The 20,020-nt window shown below is 40.4% G+C and overlaps 1 protein-coding gene across 1 annotated transcript in view; it reads right to left on the reverse strand.

The window, feature by feature from the left end:
* Positions 1 to 1,060: 1,060 nt before the first annotated feature.
* LOC138803695 (D-aminoacyl-tRNA deacylase 1) overlaps positions 1,061 to 20,020 on the reverse strand; it is a 170,199-nt gene continuing 151,239 nt past the window's right edge. Inside the window, exons 5-6 of the mRNA XM_069987753.1 lie at positions 15,631 to 15,804; positions 1,061 to 5,304 (exon numbers count right to left, since the gene is read on the reverse strand). Coding sequence (XP_069843854.1) covers positions 15,652 to 15,804 — 153 coding nt within the window. The 3' untranslated portion in view covers positions 1,061 to 5,304; positions 15,631 to 15,651. The remainder of the gene's footprint in view (positions 5,305 to 15,630; positions 15,805 to 20,020) is intronic.

Raw genomic sequence — 20,020 nt, forward strand, 5'->3', positions numbered from 1 at the left:
AGGCCCTGGGTTCGATTCCTCAGCACCACATAAGCAGAAAAGGCCAAAGTGGCACTGTGGCTCAAGTGGTAGAGTGCTAGCCTTGAGCTGATGAGCTGAGGGACAGTGTCCAGGCCCAGAGTTCAGGCCCCACGACTGGCAAAAACAACAACAAAAAACCCCTAACACTGGGTACCATAACCTGTTGAAGGTGCAAGAGCTGAATCAGCACTTGTGAAAGGTGCTTTGTTGACTTGAACATTCTCTCCTTTAACCCTACAATCAACAATCCAAATGGCAAGACAGTTCTACCTCCATTTGACAAGTGAGACCATGTTAGCTCAGAAGATAATACATGAGCAAATTGTCCCAAGGTCATCTCATAGGATTCAAACTGAGTCAATACCAATTCTTGACTGGTTGGGACCATGAAACTGATATCTCCATTAAGTGCCTTGGTCATGCCACACTGGCAGTTTTCAAGGGTCACTTACAATAGAAACTGCTGAAGAACTGGAACAAATCAGCTTGGGGAGGATGAGGAAGTAGACACGTTGAAGCTAATGGTATACTATGATTTGCTAGATCTCCACAGTCCAATCCCTGCTCATCTCTGAGGTCTTCTGTCCCTGTCCTCACATGCCTCCTCTTTCCTCAATCTCAGTTCTACTAACCTGCTGGTAGCTGTCTAAATGCTTTTTTTCTCACACCTGGAGGCAACAGGACCTGCCATTTCATTCTACTCCAATGCCCACTGTAGTCACCTGGTCAACCTCATTTCTGCCTACATACCCTGAAGTCCCCCCCAGTCCAAGAACAAGTCCCTTCTTAGAACCAAGCCTAGGTTCAAGTCTACCTTCCTTTGCAGGGGGATGTTAGCTGCAACTCTCTTGACAGACTAAGATTGAAAAACTAACAAATCTAAAATACCATCACAAACAGGTAAGTTCAAAATAACTATTTAAGGCAGGTATTCCAGCAGCTCTAAATATTGAACAAACTGCTCTCTGAGCCCTAGGAGAAAATGCAATGCCAACAGAAAACTGACACCTCTCCTCTCCAATATAATTAGGGGGACGATTTTTTAAAATGTTATTCCATGCTTTTTTGAAGGAGTTCTTTAACTCTATTTTTTTGTGTGTGCTAGTACTGGGGCTTGAACTCAAGAGCTAGGGGTAGGCATTGTTATCTATCTTTTTTCACCCAAAACTGATACTCTACCACTTGAGCCACAAGCTCCATTTTCAGCCTTTTTGGTGGTTAATTAGAGGTAAGTGTCTCACAGATTTTCCTGCCCAGGCTGGCTTTGAACCTTGAGCCTCATATTTCAGCCTCTTGAGTAACTAGAGTTACAGGTATGAGCCTGGTTCTTTAACTGTATTTTTAAAGGACCTAAATAAGCAGTGAACTGAAAATGAATTCTGAAAGTGCCTGGCCTTAAAGGGGCAGAAATAACAAATTAGTGACAGAAAGAGCATCCCTCTAGTTTTAGAATTAGTAAAATGACAGATCAGAGGAAATGGGGTATGTGTAGAGCTGTTTGTTCCTTATGATCAAGTCAGTGAAATACCAAGATTTCTGTATGCCCATGTGCACCTATCCACAGTCAGAATACAGCTTGGTAGAGAAAATGTCCTTCTTCGTACCACCAACCATGAGGTGATGCTCTAGAGCATCCAAGCCCAGAAGATGCCTTTATTTGGTCTATGTTTTGTGAAGCCACAAGAGCTTGGATTCCTGTAAACCATGAAAGGCAAGATTAAACGGATCCTGCTCCCCAGCGTTGTGGGCACAGTGCTTTGTTTAAAGTACTGGGCCCAAGATTTGCCAAGGCCTCTCAGAAATGCCATACATGGTACAATTCTCTTCTCTCATCCTCATTCAAATGATGTTTTAATTGACACTAAACAGCAAGCTTTATAAATAAGCAGAAAGCAGGAGTCTGAGATGTTATGAGGATGTAAAGACTGATTCTTATACTCTGCTAGTAGAACTGTACCCAAAATTAATTTTAGCTATTAGCTCTATAATCACAATTGGACATGACCTTCAAAAGCAACTTAACCTTTTGTTTTTTATGTCACTGCGGCATTCTGGCTTCCTTCTAGAGCTTTCACTGTTTCTCTCCCTCCGTGAGCTGATGATGTGTGTACACTGGTCCTTTTATTGAAAGTGATCTTCAGAATAATGGAAATGCTTCCTTCAATGCTACAAAAATAGTGAGCTTCTTCTGAAATTCTTCATGCTTCCTATATAGTATGAGAGAAGATTTTAAAGCTAGTTAGAATAAATGACCTCTCTTCACTTAAGTAGACTTAGAACTTCTGATCAAATGGCCAACCTTCCCAACATCACCATCCACTTGGTAATTATGTGCGAGAAAACCAGTATTATCCATGTTAATGCAACAAATTATACCTATTGTTCCTATCTTATATATGACTCTGTCTCTCCCCTACATCTTTTAAATATTAAGAAACATTCCCCATGTACACTTATACAACCACTTTGGAAAGCAGTCTAGAGGGTCCTTAGAAAGCTAAAAATTGACCTCCCTTACGACTCAGTCATACCACTTCTAGGCATCTACCCTGAACAACAGGAACCAATATACAAGGACACGTGCACCTCCATGTTTATTGCAGCACTGTTCACAATAGCTAGGATATGGAAACAACCCAGATGCCCCGCCACAGATGAATGGATCCAAAAATTGTGGTATCTATACACAATGGAATATTATGCAGCCATTAGAAACGACAAAATAATGGCATTTGCAGGGAAATGGATGGAGCTAGAAGGAATCATGTTGAGCGAGGTAAGCCAAGAGCAAAGAGACAAACGGTACATGGTCTCCCTGATAAGTGGATGCTAAATCCAAAATGTTAGGTGATATGACAAAACTAACAGGAATTAAGAAACAAAGAACTCCCACTCATTTGGTCGAACCACTACTAAATATCCCCATGCTGCTGATCACATGTATGGTGTATATGTGTACACCATTATATGTTATAGACTGTGATAGACAATTTGCTCCAGGAAAGTTAGAATGAACTTGTGACTTTAAATGAGCATCATTATTCCACAATACTGTGAAATTCAGGAAATTATGTAATCACTTAATCACAATTTAAAAAAAAAAAGAACCTCAGGGAAGGAAGGGATGGTAGGGGGAAAACAATGGAGGGGGTAACAATGCTCAATAGGAAGTATACTCATTACCTTACTCATATAACTGTAACCCTCTGTATAGTATCTTTACAATAAAAAAGAAAGAAAGAAACATTCCCCAGGCTAATGAGCCGCACCTCATTAGGTCTTCTTCCTCTGAAGTTTCAGAACCTTCAGCCATTTTGCCCCAGTGCTGTTGCTTACTCTCCAGTTAGTTGTGTCCCTTTTAAACAACAGTCAAGAATGGAGCTATGGGCAATGAAAGCCTTTAACATCTTACCACTATCTAAACATCTAGCACATTAACTTTATTACTATGCATCCCCATCACCCCTGGCTATAAGAACAGGCTGCAGCTGTTCAGTAAGCATTAATTGGTAGTAAGATGTTGTGGCAGGAAAACATATGATAGATATGTTCAGTAAGCTCAAACCCAGCAGCTTAGAGAACAGCTTAAGTAACTTTAACGTAAGCTTGAATTCACTTTTAAAATCTACTTCAGTAACTCAAACCGGAGAGCTTCGTGAGCCTCACTTCCCACAGAACTAGAAGAGCTCACTACCAAAATGCAACATTTTCAAATCTGGAGGCTCAACTATTGTGAATTATGCTAGATGTCCAGAACAATGCAATCTGGCAAATCCTTTCCAACTCTATATTCCAAGTACTTAAATGTGCACTGGAGATTGCATTCCCCTTCCCCACCCCCCACTTTTTGACATGTTTTCATTTGAAATAGACAACTAGGTTAGACTAGAGGGCCTCAGATGTTATTATAAAGGTCATGGGTAGACAAAGGATCAGCACTACTAAAATATCAAATAAGGATGTCTACTCTACAGTTAGGCAAAAACATTTCAAGAAAGTATAACTATTTACATAGCATCTACATAAATACACATACATATAGATGCACATCTGTAACTCACTATTTTATAGTGTCAAAAATGACTACTATGAGCTGGGCATCAGTGGCTCATACATGTAATACTAGCTACTCAAGAGGCTGAGATCTAAGGATTGTGGTTTGAAGCCAGCCCAGGTAGAAAAGGCCATGAGATTCTTATCTCCAATTAGCTACGAGAAAAACAGAAGTGGTGCTGTGGCTCAAAGTGGTAGAGCACTAGCCTTGAGCAAAAAAGCTCAGGCACAGTGCCCAGGCCCTGAGTTCAAGGCCCAGGACTGGCTTTTAAAAAGAAAACTACTGTAGATATGCCACTAATAGAATAACTCAACTAGAAACTGCTTTGGCAGAATTGGCTCTTTTCTTCAAGAACCCCTGAGTAGAATGACTTGGACAATGGATATGTAGATAAGTGTACAGCTCTGGGAAGAGTATCTGTATGGACAATGTAGCTGGCCTTTCTCTCATCTCCCAGTTGTAGCAACTACACTTGGTCAAAATGATCTGGCCTTTCTGCAATTGGATTTGCTTCCCCTCTACACTCCTGTTTCCTGCCCTCTGATTTCCAAGTACACTGTCCCCAACCACAAATTACCACAGATGGACTCATCCTAGAACCAGAGGCCTGTGTGCCCCTTTAAAAAAAAAAGTTGTTGAAAAGAAGTATGAGTTAGACATATTCCATTTCTAAAGATATCTTTAGATACACAGAATTTGTTTGATAATAGTGTGTTGAGATTTGGGGTTTTATTATTATTTATTTTTAGAAAAAAGAGAAATTTTACAAGATGCAAAGTCTCACACAATTCACTGTTATGGTAACTATTTTTACATCCTAACACAGGCCCTGTTTTACAAAGTGGTGTTGGAAGGAACATGGACAGCAGGGATGTGCTGGAGACCCATCATGAACACACAGAGCACATCTAGTGTACTGGATGACAAGTGATGTCGGGTCAACCTGTTCCAAAAGAGCCAAGACATGATGAAAATCATTGAAAATCTGAGGGTGAGACGGAGGTGTGTGTTGTCTGCCTTGTGCACCCCAGACACCACATATGCAGTGCCCCATCAGACCACAGCAACTACAGAAAGGGTAGCAGTCCTTTGGTGTTTTCTTGCAGATATTCAGTTTCCTAGTTCTTATTTTTGTCTTCCTTTTCATGTTTCAGTCCCAAATTCTTACAGCAGTGTTGGTGCTTAGCATCTCCCATTTTCAGGATCCAGTTCTGCCCAATGGTAATACACTAAAAAGAACAAAGAGAAGACACATTACTAAGAAGGACTCCAAAAACTGCCTTCAATTTTTATCAACACAGGCATGAAAGCACTAAAACGTAACTGAATATATTCTTTCAAGTGCACGCAAAAATGCCCACACTAGCACAATAGTGTTCTACTTCATTGTGAAAACATTCTGCCATGTTGCCATGTATAAAACAATTATCGTCTCATCAGAGTCTCTAATTGATTACAATTCCATTCTCAAGCTCAAAAAGACAACAAACCAAAAAGCTAAAAATCCTTCTAAATGAATTTGAAGTAAGTGAAAATGAAAATACAGCATATCAAATTTTGTAATACTCACCTAAGGTAGTGCTTGGGGGAAAGTCATAGCATGCAGCACTTATGATTTGAAAAGAAAAGGCTGCCAAATCAATACTCTGAGTTTCTATCTTAAGAAACTGAATGACTAAAGAGTAAACCCCTAAAAGGCAGAAACCAACAGATAAAGGAAAGAAATATAAATAAAACCACCAATAAAATGGGTAAATCCCTGGCCAGACTTAACAAGAAATAGGATATGACACAAAATATCAATATGAGGAATCAAAGAGAATCAAACATCAGACAAACCTTAGTGACATTTAAAAAATAGGCCTGGTGGTATACATCTGTAATCCCAGAAACTTAGGAGGCTTAGGCATGAGGACTGTACCTGGTCAGTCTGGGTTACATAGCAAGACTGTCTCAAAAAATATTGCATGTTCTTCCTCATGTGTGGAATTTAGGCCTACAACAACGTGAATCACATGAATGTAAAGTAGGATAGAGTACTGTTTAGAAAACCAACAGGAAATGAGAGTTTGCTAGGAGAGGGTGAAGGGCATGAAGATGAATGAAGCATTTCAGATGGATGTACAAAAACAGAAAAATGAAACCCAATAAAATTGTGTAATAAGAAAGAGTAATATAGCAGATGAAATTGATCAAGGTACATTATAGGTATGTATGGAAATATACTGAAACCCCTTCACATAATTAAAATATGATAGTTAAAAGAAAAAAAAAGGAAATTAGTAAAGTAAGACATGCTTAGAATGGAGCTGGCTTGGGATTGGTGAAGTAGTGGCATGAACAAGAAGGTATAGATGCCCGTGGAAACACAGCTCTCCTTTTACTTGCTGCCTTTTACAATTTAGTATGCTCCACTTACAGAGTATCTTTTTGAAGCCAGGTTATTTAATAAAATGTATTATAGCCTAGAAAACCAATGAAAGCAAGTTTTTCTGTCCCTTCTTAGCACCTGATCTTGGATCAAGGCAGGTGGCTGTTTTTCCTTTGGTGCCAGTCCTGGGGTTTGAATTCAGGACTTAGGCACTGTTCCTGAGGGTTTTTTTTGCTCAGGGCCTGTGCTCTATCTGGCTTTTTTGGTGCCTACTTAGAGATAAGAGTTCACAGATCTTCCTGCCTGGGTTGGCCTTGAACTGTGATCTTCAGATCTTAGCCTCCTGAAGTAGGTAGGCTGTTTATTATTAATTATTTGAGCCCAAATCCTAGCTCAGAAGCATATGACCTTCATTGTTAGGTGTGATTCTGTAGGTATAAAATTTTTTAAAGGATTGCTTTGAAAGGACACATCACAAAAATCTTTCTGCCTACAAATTGACACACACACACACACACACACACACACACACACACACACACACGGGTTAAATTCCTTGAAAAGTAGATAGAAAGGCTTCATTTTCAAATTAATAACAGTGAGGGGGTTGCTCAAAGAAAGTACTGGGACAGGGAATAACATAAATACTTAACCCTGGGATAATTTTTAATACTACTCCAAAGATGTTTGGTTCTTTGGTATAAAATGTTCAAGTGTCTCATATTTCCCTCTGTAGTTCTGAGGCTATGACAAACCCAGTTGATATTGCCAAGGCTTGTGATATGGGCATTTGTCATTTAAGAGTTAGGCTAGATCTCTAAACTTAGCACAGCAACTTCTGTCTCTTCTTATCTAAATGCTAACTGGATGAATTTTAGTAAGAGAAAAAGATTCTGAAAACAGTACATACTCTGTTGTATCATTCTGTCAGTGGCTTGGACTCTGCCTAGGCAGAGTTGAGCCTTTCATTCCTGTGTCCACCTTAGGTAAGAAAGCATCTAAGACCAGGAAAGGCTAGCTGGGACTATGATTAATCCATGGTGGAGCCAGGTAAGAGATGGAAACCTTCCCCACATTTTACCCTCATACTCCAAAACTCACCAATACTCCTTCCTAATACATGCTTAAAGACCACCAACAGGTGGAAAATGCAGTTATTCCTGAAGACCAAATCAAAACCAACTCATCTACTCTTACATTAAATTGAAGATATTAGCTCAAATCTAAGAACCTGGGGCCTCTTATTGCCACTCTCAAACTGAAAAGCAAAGTTCTAAAATTGTTTACCACATTGGCCTTCCCAATTTTCTTGGCACAAATTAAATTTTGTCTTTGTTTTTGAACTTGGCTAGGGATGAGTTCAGTGTAGAACAATTGGTTGGCCTGTATAAGACATTGAGTTGTATTTCCAGCAGCAACAGCGGAGGAGGAGGAGGAACTTTGGGATTCTCATTGAATGTATTTTTCATTCTTTTATATTTACTTCAGTTAAATATAGTAAAATCCCCTAATTCTTAGTGCTTTGGGAAAATAATATTATGCTTCAAATGTGTGATATATAGGGAGCATTATAGCTTACTCTAGTAGAATAAAGGATATAGAAAATTATTCATGATATTCAGTTAAATGAAAACATAACACCATACACACACACACACACACACACACACACACACACACACACACACACACTTTGTTTAAACTTAAGCAGTTTTTCTTTTTTCCAGTGTTCCAGCTGAAAGCTTCTATCTACCATAATGAATGGACTGGTCAACAGATGATGCTTTTTATTTTCAGTCTCATATGATCCAACCATCCCATGCAGCATAAGAACTGAAATGAATATGCCAAAGAGACATATGTATTTACCTGTTTATTACAGTCCTATTCACAATAGCCAAGACATGGAATCAATTTAGGTATTCATCGACAGACAAAGTGGTATACAAATAAAATGGGATATTATTCAGCTATTAAAAAGAATAAAATTGTTTCCTTTGTGGCAGCATGAATAGAACTAGAGGATATTATGTTAAGAGAAATAAGTCAGGTATAGAAAGGCAATACTTCACATTCTCACATATAAGAATGTTAGCTTTAAAAAAAAAAAAAAAAAGTTGAGCCGGGCACTGGTGGCTCATGCCTGTAATCCTAGCTACTCAGGAAGCTGAGATCTAAGGATCATAGTTCAAAGCCAGCCTGGGCAAGAAAAGTCTGTGAAGACTCTTATATCCAATAAGCCACTCAGAAAAAGCCAGAAGCAGCACTGTGTTGAGCACAAAGAGGATCAGGGACAGTGCATAGACCCTGAGTTCAATCCCCAGGACCAGAAACAAAAAAAGGTTGATCTCAAAGAAATAATGAACAGAATTGAGGTTACCAGAGCCTGAGAAGAACAGGGAAGAGGGAGAAATGGAAGAAGGTTAACAAGTAGTGTCATTGGATAGGATGTCTTATAGCATGCAGGATGACTACAATAGGAAAGAACTAATTGAATATTTCCAAGTATCAGGCAGAGAGGATTTTGAATGCTCCCAACCAAAACCAAAATATATTTGACATGCCAGATGTGCCAATTAGCCTGGTCTGATCATTTCATATTGTGCATGTGTGCTGAAATGTCACTCTGTACCCCATAAGTATGGACAAGTAAAAAAGTCAGTTCAAAATAAAAATCTACTTTAAAAGCAAATGAAATAGAAAAAAGTAGAGTGGAATAAAATATTTAAATATAAAAAGTGATGTACTGGGTGGTGGTGGAATGGGAACTCAGAAATCAGTAGCAGCAATGCTGCAGGGATGGGCGGAAGAACTGGGAAGGAGGTGGCACTTAACGCAAGTGGCACAGTGTTAGTTTAACCTTCATGGACTAAGTAGTTGAAAATGGGTATTATAAACTTTGGATTTTTTTCAATTTTTTCCATATATATCTTTATTGTAAAAATACTGTACAGAGGGGTTACAGTTACACGAGTAACTGTACGAGAGGGGTCCATACATAAGGTAGTGAATATATTTCTTGCCGAACTTGTTACCAACTCCCTCATTTTTCTCCCACTTTCCCACCCCCCAACCACCCTCCTCAATTTGTACAGTTCAATTCCAACATACTATCTTGTGAGTATCACTGTTGCATTGGCTCCTCCTTTGTCCTTTGATTCACCTTTTTTTTGTTTGTTTGTTGTGGGGCTTGAACTTGGCCTGGACACTGTCCCTAAGTTCAGCTCAAGGTGTGTGCTCTACCACCTGAGTCACAGTGCCACTTCTGCTTTTCTGGTGTTAATTGGAGATAAGAGTCTCACATACTTATCTGCTTGGGCTGGCTTTGAACAGCAATCCTCAGATCTTAGCCCCCTGAGTAGCTAGGATTATAGGTGTGAGCCACCAGTGCCTGGCTGTCTCACCATTTTGCTGTTCCCCTTCCCTTCCCTAATTCAGATAAACATATATACGACACCCAGGGTACCAAAATAAAATACAGTGACAACAGGGGATAAACTATAGGAAAAGAAAAACACACAAAAAAATAACACGCCTTGAGCTGAAGAGCTCAGAAGAGCTCAGGAACAGTGCCCAGGCCAAGTTCAAGCCCCATAACCGACAAAAAAAAAAAAAAAAAAAAAAAAAAGGTGAGTCAAAGGACAATAAAATAACAACAAAGAAAAACCTCCTCATTTCACTTAGCATCATCTTATGTGGTCATATGTACGTAGTTTTTGAACTATTCTGTTCATCTGCTAAGATTGTCCTAGACATATACTAATTATTACAAATGAGGGAAAACATGGGATCTATGTTTCTTTGGGTCTGACTTACTTCACTGAATATGATTTTTTCCAAGTCTTCCCAATTTCTTATGAATGAGGTATCATTCTTTCTGATGGAAGCATAGAATTTCAATGTGTATATATACCATATTTTCTTGATCCATTCATCTACTGAGGGGTTATCTGGGTTGCTTCCATATCTTAGCTATGGTAAATAATGTTGCAATAAACATGGATGTGCTGGTAGCTTTATTATGGCCTTGTTCGTGGTCATCTGGGTAAATACCAAGAAGTGGGATTGCTGGGTTATGGGGGAGGGCTATGTTTAGTCTTTTGAGGAACCTCCACATTGCTTTCCAGAGTCATCAAACAAGTTTACACTCCCACTAACAGTGTAGTAGGGTTCCCTTTTGGCCATATCCCCTCCAGCATCTGTGGTTATTAGATTTCTTTTCTTTTCTTTTCTTTTTGGTCCAGTCGTGGGGCCTGAACTCTGGGCCTGGGTGCTGTCCCTCAGCTCTTCAGTTCAAGGCTAGCTCTCTACCACTTGAGCCACAGCACCACTTCCAGCTTTTTTCTTTTTGCTTATGTGGTGCTTAGGAATCGAACCCAGGGCCTCATGCATGCAAGGCAAGCGCTCTACCACTGAGCCACCTTCCCAGCCCCTAGATTTCTTGATAATGGCCAGTCTCACTGGAATGAGGTAAAATCTCAGCTATTTATTTGTTTGTTTGTTGATTTTTGTTATGATGGGGCCTGAACTCTGGGCCTGGGGCTGTCCCTCAGCTCTTCAGCTCAAGGTTAGTGCTCTAACACTTGAGCCACAGCACCATTTACAGCTGGTGGTGCTGAGGAATCAAACCCAGGGCCTCATGTTTGCAAGGCAAGCACTCTACCACTGAGCCACCTCCCCAGCCTCTCAATATTGTTTTGATTTGCATTTCTTTTATGGCCAGAGATATTGAGTATTTCTTCATCTCCCCTTCAGAAAAGTCTCTTAAGTATTTAGCCCACTTATTAATGGGGCAGTTGTTTCTTTGAGGATTTGTTTTTGGGGGATTTAATTTTTTTGAGTTCTAAGGAATTCTGAGGCCCTTGTCTGTTGTATGGCTAGTGAAGATCTTCTCCCAATCTGTGGGCTTTCTATTTATCTTGTTAGCTATGTCCTTTGCCATGTAGAAGCTCTACAGTTTCATGCAATCCCATCTGTCCAACCTTTCTTTGTTATGCTGCTGGATATTTATTAAGAAAAGCAATCCAAAAATTCATTTGGAATAATAAAAGGCCCTGAATAGCAGAGAGAACAGTGGTGGAGGAATATCAATAGAAAACTTCAAACTCTATTACAAAGCTATAGTTATAAAAACAGCTTGGTACTGGCACAAAACAGGCCTGAGGTCCAATAGAATAAAATTGAAGACCCAGAAATGAACCTGCAGACCAATGGCCACCTAATCTTTGATAAGGGAGCCAAAAAAATAGGATGGAAGAAAGACAGCCTCTTCAACAAATGGTGCTGGAAAAATTGGTTAAACACCTGTAGAAAACTAAAGTTAGATCCTTATATGTAACCCTGAACCAGAATCAATTCCAAATGCATCAAAGAGCTGGAGGTAAAAGCATATACCCTGAAAACAACACAGGAAGGAATAGGAGAAACACTAGGGCTCCTTGGAACAACCTGGTATTTTTGGTTGTTGTTGGGGTTTTTGTTTTTTACTGTTTTAAGTTTTAAAAAAAAAAGACAATACTACTTTAGAGGCACAGCTAGTTTTATATCATGAAATACCTATACATGGGCTTGGGGAGGTGGCCAAGATATTGACACAGAGAATGGAAATCATTCCATACACAGAAGACAGTAAAAAGCAATCAAGTGCCCTTTTCACAAGACACACAAACACACTCAACTACTCTAGCTCATTAGGAAGAAATGTGCTCCTCCAGAACACATCTTATTATTCAGACAAAGGTCAAGCTGAAAAAGCAAACAGATGGTAGTTTCCAAAACACTTCCATTGTTTGACTTCCAGTGTGTTGACATTTTAAGAACAGAAATGTGGAGTAAATTCCTCTCACACCCTAATTACAGCAGTTAAGTAAATACTCAAATGAACCTGTAGTCTGCAGGATGGAAAGCAGAGGCAGCACCTTTCAGGAGAGATTGCCCTAGCGCCTAAGTGGTGGCCAGAAGGAGGAAATAATGGAATTGCAGCCTCAGAGAAAACCTTGAATCCTCCCAGCAAGGTGAGTCCTATGAAGAAACAAGACAGAGGATATAGCTGGAAGTTTCTTTTAGAAGCTTAATGTCCATTTGGTAAAATGAGAAAGAATGTTTATACCATCATAGAGAAATGTTGATGCCCTAGGAACGTCCTATGAACCATGAGAGGTTTTAATTCATTTTTAAAGAAAAATATACCCAAGATCATGCCTTTCTCATTCCATATTCTTTTTGCCTTTCTTTCTCCCTCACATTACTGTGGAAAATCAAAGCTGTTCCCCTTGGGGCCTGTGAAGCTCTCCAGGGCTGCTTCTGTTTTCAAATGAAAATGGCTACTTCTTTGTATGTGTGAATGGGTGGTGGTGGTAGTAGTAGTAATGGGCTGTCTGTTTTTCTATGGGGCAAAGCAGATAAAAGGTCCCTTCTTGTCTGTCATGCTTAATTCAGCTCTTACAGATAACTGAATATTTGGGGGTGATTTTGCAGTCTTAATGGAATGACAAATTGCCGTTTTGGGGGGGTAAGCAACAAAAACACCGAATGTATAATTACAGTGCCAGCTGTCATTTAGTCCTGCTTTCTTCAGGGTCTTCAAATCCAAGAATGTGGCTACAGTCTCAGAGACAGGAGTACCTGGTTGACTGGGTGTCATAGGAGGGTCCAGCGGGCATGCTCAGAAAGATTCTTCTAGGTCCTGACATCTGCTCATGCTCATACAGCAGCATCACATGCCAGATGAGGTTCTGTCTTTGTGTACTATGAGTTGAATAACTACAAGTAGATGACTATGCTAAACTGTCAATAAATGAAGGCTTTCCAAAACCCAGTCAGTACTACATAAATGAGTAACAAATCTAAACTTGCTCACCAGCTACCAGCCACTGAACAGCATCCAAGGAGATACTGCACAGGGAAGCTCTGTCTCACCTTGGTGTCGACAGCACGCTCTGGGTCCTCAGCAGACCTGATGGTCTAGTAGCTGGTACTGCTCAATGTCTGTACCTGATATCCCCATTGAGAAGAGATACATCACTCTAGGGGGCAATTTCTCACTTGCCCCCACCCCCTTTTACCTTCCTTTCATTCAGTTTGATCTAGCTTCCCAAGCTCCTCCACTAGCACCACAGGCCCCTGTAAATCTTACTCAGGAACCCAGATGGGAGTCATGGAACTGACTGGAACCGACTGTTAGTGCTGTGAAGTTTCTAGATCATGAATCCAATCTCCTGATGAAGCTGTTCCTCATAGCTTCTGGGCCATGATCCTCTTCTGCCCACAACCCACCATCAGCACGACAGACCTAGGTACATCTCTATAGCATGGGAAATGACCATGCTGAGAAGCAGGATTGAAGTCATTGTACCCCTGTACTCGATCCCAAACTATGTCTTGCTGCTCCTTCTACTCAAACACATGGGCATGCCTCTGGTTTCCCCTCCATCTTCCCCTTTGTTCCTTCTTATGGCTTCCCCTAATCTGAGGGCTGCTTTGACTTTCCCTTCTACCAGGCAGGGGCTTTACTACATCACGCCTCTTCATTCCCTGCCTTCTCTCCTTCCTAGCTCCATAATGATGGCATGGCTTCAGTGAACCTGACTTGCATAGGAGGAGCATAACATAACCTCTGCCAACTATTTTCTAAGCACTTTCCCCTGGGTTTGATTCTCCCACTCCTCTGGGTTTACTTTCTTGGCTACTTGTTTTTTGGGTGGCTGATAACAGTATCATTTATCCCAAATTCTATGCTACCCAATCCGTACCACTCTGGGAAGAAAGTAAATACAACTACTAGTTTTAATTTTTTTTTTTTTGGTTGGTTAAGGGACTTGAACTCTGGGCCTAGGTACTGTCCCTGAGCTCTTCAGCTCAAGGCTAGGGATCTACCTCTTCAGCTCAAGGCTAGGGATCTACCACTTCCGGTTTTCTAATGGTTAATTGGAGATAAGAGTCTCACAAACTTTCCTGCCTGGGCTGACTTCAAATTGCAATACTCAGATCTCAGCCTCCTGAGTAGCTAGGATTATAGGCATGAGCCACTAGTGCCTGGCTTGGGTTTAGGATTTCTGTGACAGATTATAAATTAGTAGCACCAGCAGTATTTGTGATGACAAAAAAAAAGATCACCATCAAGTCTTAGAAGGGGTGAGAATGAAAGTTTTCTGTGATAAAACTACCACACAACATCACTGAATATTCATGGACACCCCTAACTCACACCAAGGGTTTCAGCTCATGAATAATGATTCAGTAGCTTTAGGCCTGAACATCATGATAACTTAAAGGTAGGCTTGTGGCTGTGACTAATGAGTTATAGTGTGACATGGCTTTCCTCTGACCCATACTTGTCATATTCTCACAATGGCAGAAAATAGTGACTGGGGTAGAGGCAGAATAGGAGGCTTCACTAGCCAGCTTTCCAAAACTATTAGTGAACCAATAACCCCACCTTTCTGAGTTTCTCCGTTCATTTCTTTAGTCTATTTATCTGAGTGGGTACTACTGCACTCAGATATTACTAAGATACCTCAGTATCTGGACATGTTAATCCTAAAGGTTATCTCATGGACTTCTAACCTCTACTCCCTTTCAGAAGGGAATGAAAAATCAAAAAGTCACCTTATAGACAATCTCTTGTCTTGTCCCTCGGCTCCAAATCTATAGACTCAAGAGACTATTGATGTCACCCTCAGCCGCCAATAGGTATCTTAACTATAATATGCCTGAAATAACTCTGTGTGTTCACCTTGTAACTAAGTATAAAGCATTGTTTCAGGAAAAGGAAACTGGCAATGCTGCCAGAATACTGCAGGATGAAGTGAATGATGGCAGGACAAAGGCAGGAAATGTTGCAGAGGATCTTATCCTCCACTTCAGCAGCTGAGAACAGGACTGGTGATGGGGAGTCTGATGGTGGGATCACACACAATTGATGGTCTATACCACATATGTTAGTGGTAGCAATGCAATGAGGGACACTCCAGCCTGTGGGCACCCTGCCCGCCTTCACTCAGTGAATGAAGCACAATCCCACCTGACAGTGTTTCTCTTTTAACAAAGGTAGCACATCTGAAGACACTGGGGACAAATGTCCATAGAATGTATTTTGCCTCAGCAGCCATTTTGACCTCAATGCATTACTGTTCCTTCCACCAAAATGTGTGAGGGCAAGGTTGAGCAGGTGGGTACATCTTACCTGAGCTCCTGCCTCCTGTGTCTATGGCTCCCGTTCAGAAGACACATCACCTTCTGCCCCACTGCTGGCACTGCGGTCTTCTTTTCGGGGAGTGTTTCGTTCTTTGCTTGACTCAGAAGGCCCCTTAGCTCTGGTCTTTTCTTTCCTCTGCTGCTGCTTCTCAAGTTTTGACAGCTGGTTAAAGAAAAAGAGAAAAAAGCATATTTTAAAAGTCTGAGTTCTGTGCACTGGTGACTCAAAAAGGCTTAGATCAGAGGATCATGGTTTGAAGCTAGCCTGAGCAGAAAAGTCCTTAAGACTCTTTTTTTGGGGGGAGGGGGTCTATCATAGAGCATGAACTCTGGGCCTGGGTCCTGTCTCTGATCTCTTCAGCCCAAAGCAAGCACTCTATCACTTGAGCCACAGTGCCACTTTCAGTTTTCTGGTGGTTAATTGGAGATAAAAGAGTCTCACAGAGGTTCTTGCCCAGGCTGGCTTTGAACTGTGTTCTTCAGATCTCAGCTATCCTGAGTAGCTAGGATTACAGGCATGAGCCACCAGCACCTGGCTGTTGGGACTCTTATCTTCAATTAACCACTGAAAAGCCAAAAATGGAGCTATGGCTCAAATGGAGAATGTCAGTAAAAAGCTAAGAGCCCCAGGACACACACACACACACACACACACGCACGCACACACGCACGCACGCACGCACGCACGCACGCACGCACGCACGCACGCACGCACGCTTTTCCAGTATTATCACCTACTTTCCAGAAAGAAACCATGGGGAAAGTTTTTAATAATTGACTATTTTAGCTATCTCGATTACACACCAAAAATTACCCTGACAACACCTAAATCCTTAAAGCAGATTAGCCTGTGAGGCATGCCTCTCAGACTTTCCCCAGCTATTACACAACTAAGCATGTGGGATGTTGGGATGGAGGTGCAACAGGCTTCTTACAGGCTCAGAATTGCGTAAGTGGCAAAGGCGGATTTCAGTTCATTACTGTTCTCTTTAATGGCTGTATAGCTTTTACTCACCAAGTTATCTTCCCACTTACTGTTTTCTAAAGTGTGCAAAGCACTCACTATTCACTAAGGCAACTGAGAAGACTATAGAATAAAGTACATTAAGCACACTGACCCTTGTCTCAGTTACCAGTTTGTTCTTTCAGACCCAGATTGTGGGCTCATACCAGGCTAGTGGTGGCTAGCCACAGGAGCCACTGGCCACAGAAGCCTCCTCAGACTTCCTACCAGCCAGCTGGGAACATAGTCTGACTTCTAATCCCAATGGAACCTGGGCTCACTTCTTCCCTGGCTATCGCCCCAATGGGTTCAAAGAAACCACAGACTAGACGGTGGGAAGAAACTTAAAAATCATCTCACATTCTGAGCAACAACACAGCTACCCCAAAAAGGACTACTCAGAAGTCTGTCTGAGAAGACTGGCCAATTTTTGGTCCACAGGATTTTCTTGGACCCAAAAAAGCATTTATAATAAAGCCTGAGAGACAGCAACACCCAACTCCATCTGCTTCACAGACTGTCTGCAAACATTTTCTCCATCACATGAAAAGAAGGAAACTTAAGGAAGGGTTGGCCTTTCCTCAATGTCCAGTCACCTCACACTATCTGCCAGACCCCTGCTCTGTTCTAGAAAAACTTTGAGCTACATCTTAGACTAATGAACAATCAATGATTTTCAATTTGGTCCAGAAAACAAAGTGATTAATGACTGGCTTACAATGTTATCTTTTTCACTCTCCATTGACCCGAAAAGACGTACTTAACAGTTAGGCTGCTTAGGGAATAATTAGATTTTGTGATAAAGTTGTCACTGCACCTTTGACACAACAACTCTACTCTCAGATGACACCCCTGGTCAAATTTCCACTCTTGTGCACAGAGTGTTATCTGTATGAGAAAAGAAAACTAGAGACAACTCATATGTCTATCAATAAGACAACAGATAAATATGACCTAGTATAGTCACATGAAGCAATACAGAGCAGATCTACATCTGCTGCATGGTGAAATGTAGATGTCTTTAAATCGTGTTGTATAAAACAAATTAAAACTTCAGAAGGCTATATCCAATATGGTCCTTTAAAGAGCCAACACTATACATTGCTAATGAGCTATGTGAATGTAGTATGGACTTGGAAAGTATCTGTCAACTTCAATGCACTAATTAACTTGGGAGAAGAGAGGAAAATGAGAATGAAATAAAAATACATAGGCTTCAACCACAACTGTCAACTTTTACTTTTGTAAGAACAAAACCAGACCTTGAGCTAGGCTCCTGACAAGTGCCAGAATGCTTGGCCCACTGATGGAGATGTTTATTTCAGAATCTCAATCAGATTTACTCATCAACAAAATCACTTAGTGGAAAGTACTACCTGTGTGCTCAGGGATATAATAGCTGACTTCATCCTAACTAAAGTTTTTGGTTTTTTGTTTGTGTGTTTTTTATTATGCCAACACTGTGCTTGAACTCCAGGCCTCTCTATCTGGCCCAGCTTTTTTCATTCACTTGAGCTGTGCGTCCACTTCTAGCTTTGTTCTGGTTAACTGGAAATGAGAGTCTTAGAAATATGTCTTCCCAAGCTAACCTGAAACCTCAATTCTCAGAGCTTAGTCTCCTAAATAGTTAGGATTATTGGCATGAGCCATGAGCACAAGTATGGCCTACCACAAGCTTTTTGTCTCATCAGGGCCTAAGAATAGTTCATGTACTGGTAGGAATGATCTATAGCAAAGTTGAAAAACAATTTTTAATAACTTTTATTGAGATGAAATGATTACATAAATTTCACAGTATTGTCAGATAGTGATACTTAAAGTCACAAACACATTTTAATCTTCACAAGGCAAATTGCCATCATCATGGTCTATAAAGCTTGTGAATTCTATAGACTTTGACAATATAACTATTTCTTCCAAATTGGGTGATATGTACATTTCTTTCTTTCTTTTTGTCGGTCATGGGGCCTGAATTTGGCCTGGGCACTGTCCCTCAGCAGTTCAGCCCAAGGCTAGCGCTCTACCACTTGAGCCACAGCGCCACTTCCGGCTTTTTTCTTTTTGCTTATATGGTGCTGAGGAATCGAATGCAGGGCCTCATGCATGCAAGGCAAGCACTCTACCACTGAGCCAGCTTCCCAATCCATTTTCTTTCCTTTTGCTTAGTGTAGCTGTTCCGTCTTTGAAAAACAATAATTTTATATATATAAAGTATATAATTCTGTCATATATATATATATATATATATATATATATATATATATCTGGAAAATCCTACACAGAGTTCCTTGCTATATTTTTCTTTGAAGTAGTATAAACATTTTTCTGTGGTCTGTTCTGCCACAGATGAAGGAATCTCTGTACCTACCAATGCCTTTTTTCTTCATGTTAAAATCTTTCTTTCATGAAATGATAAGGACTGATGAGGTCCCTCTGTTTCACTTTTTCCTGAAAAATTATCAAAATTTACAATGTGAAGCTATCTAACACTACTGAACTCTACACTAAAAAGTGGTTGAGATAGCAAAATTGACCAAATTACTTAGAAAAATGTAAGCTGTGCTGGACTCCCCAATTTCTTTTTTCTTGTATGTTCTTGATTCATAAAATCTAAAAATCTGAGAATCATTGTTTTGTGATGTGCCTTCTGCTGTCAAAAGTTTATATTACTATTTATGTGTGCTTATTGGAATGTATATGTAGAAACACATACATACAACCACAAATACGTTCTCAGTTAGAGGCTGAAGGACAATTTTTGTTTCAAAAAGTAAGATGCCCTTTAGTTTATTTTTCTTTAGAGGTAAAATACAGGAAATATGAGTATCACTGTTGACAAACGCAAACAACCTCAATCTCTTGCAAAGCCTATTAGAGATCCTGCCTGTCACTCCCAGCTCTTCAATGCTCTTGAAAGCAGGTCCTGAGAGGATAGTGGGGCATGATCTCAGGGAATGGGGGCTTCTAGAAGATTCCTCAGCTCTAGAAAGTGCCCATCTGATTCAGCTCTGGAGAAAGTGCCATCACCTTGGCAAAAAAATTTCAAAAACATAAACTGGAACTTCTTTCCTTCCCACCATGAATCAAGCTTTTAAATTACATGCTATCATTCCTTAATAGACACAGAGACATTTCTGCCAATGATCTAATGCTAATTTCCTTACATTATTTATCTTAAAACAACCCAACCCCATATGGCTCTGGGCCACCAAGTAAAGTTCCTTGTGAGAACACTGCGAACCAAACTAATACATTTAAGTCCTTTCTCGGAAAAGTGAGGATCCAATGTAGCCAGAGTGGAAATTATATCTCAGCTGGATTTTCTTTTATCTCTTCTGTCTTAGGAAACAAATGAGAAAGGAAGAGAGAGAAGAAA

This window comes from Dipodomys merriami, unplaced genomic scaffold (genome assembly GCF_024711535.1).
Source record: "Dipodomys merriami isolate MVZ:Mamm:240054 unplaced genomic scaffold, mDipMer1.0.p SCAF_346, whole genome shotgun sequence".
In the NCBI taxonomy this organism is placed as follows: domain Eukaryota; kingdom Metazoa; phylum Chordata; class Mammalia; order Rodentia; family Heteromyidae; genus Dipodomys; species Dipodomys merriami.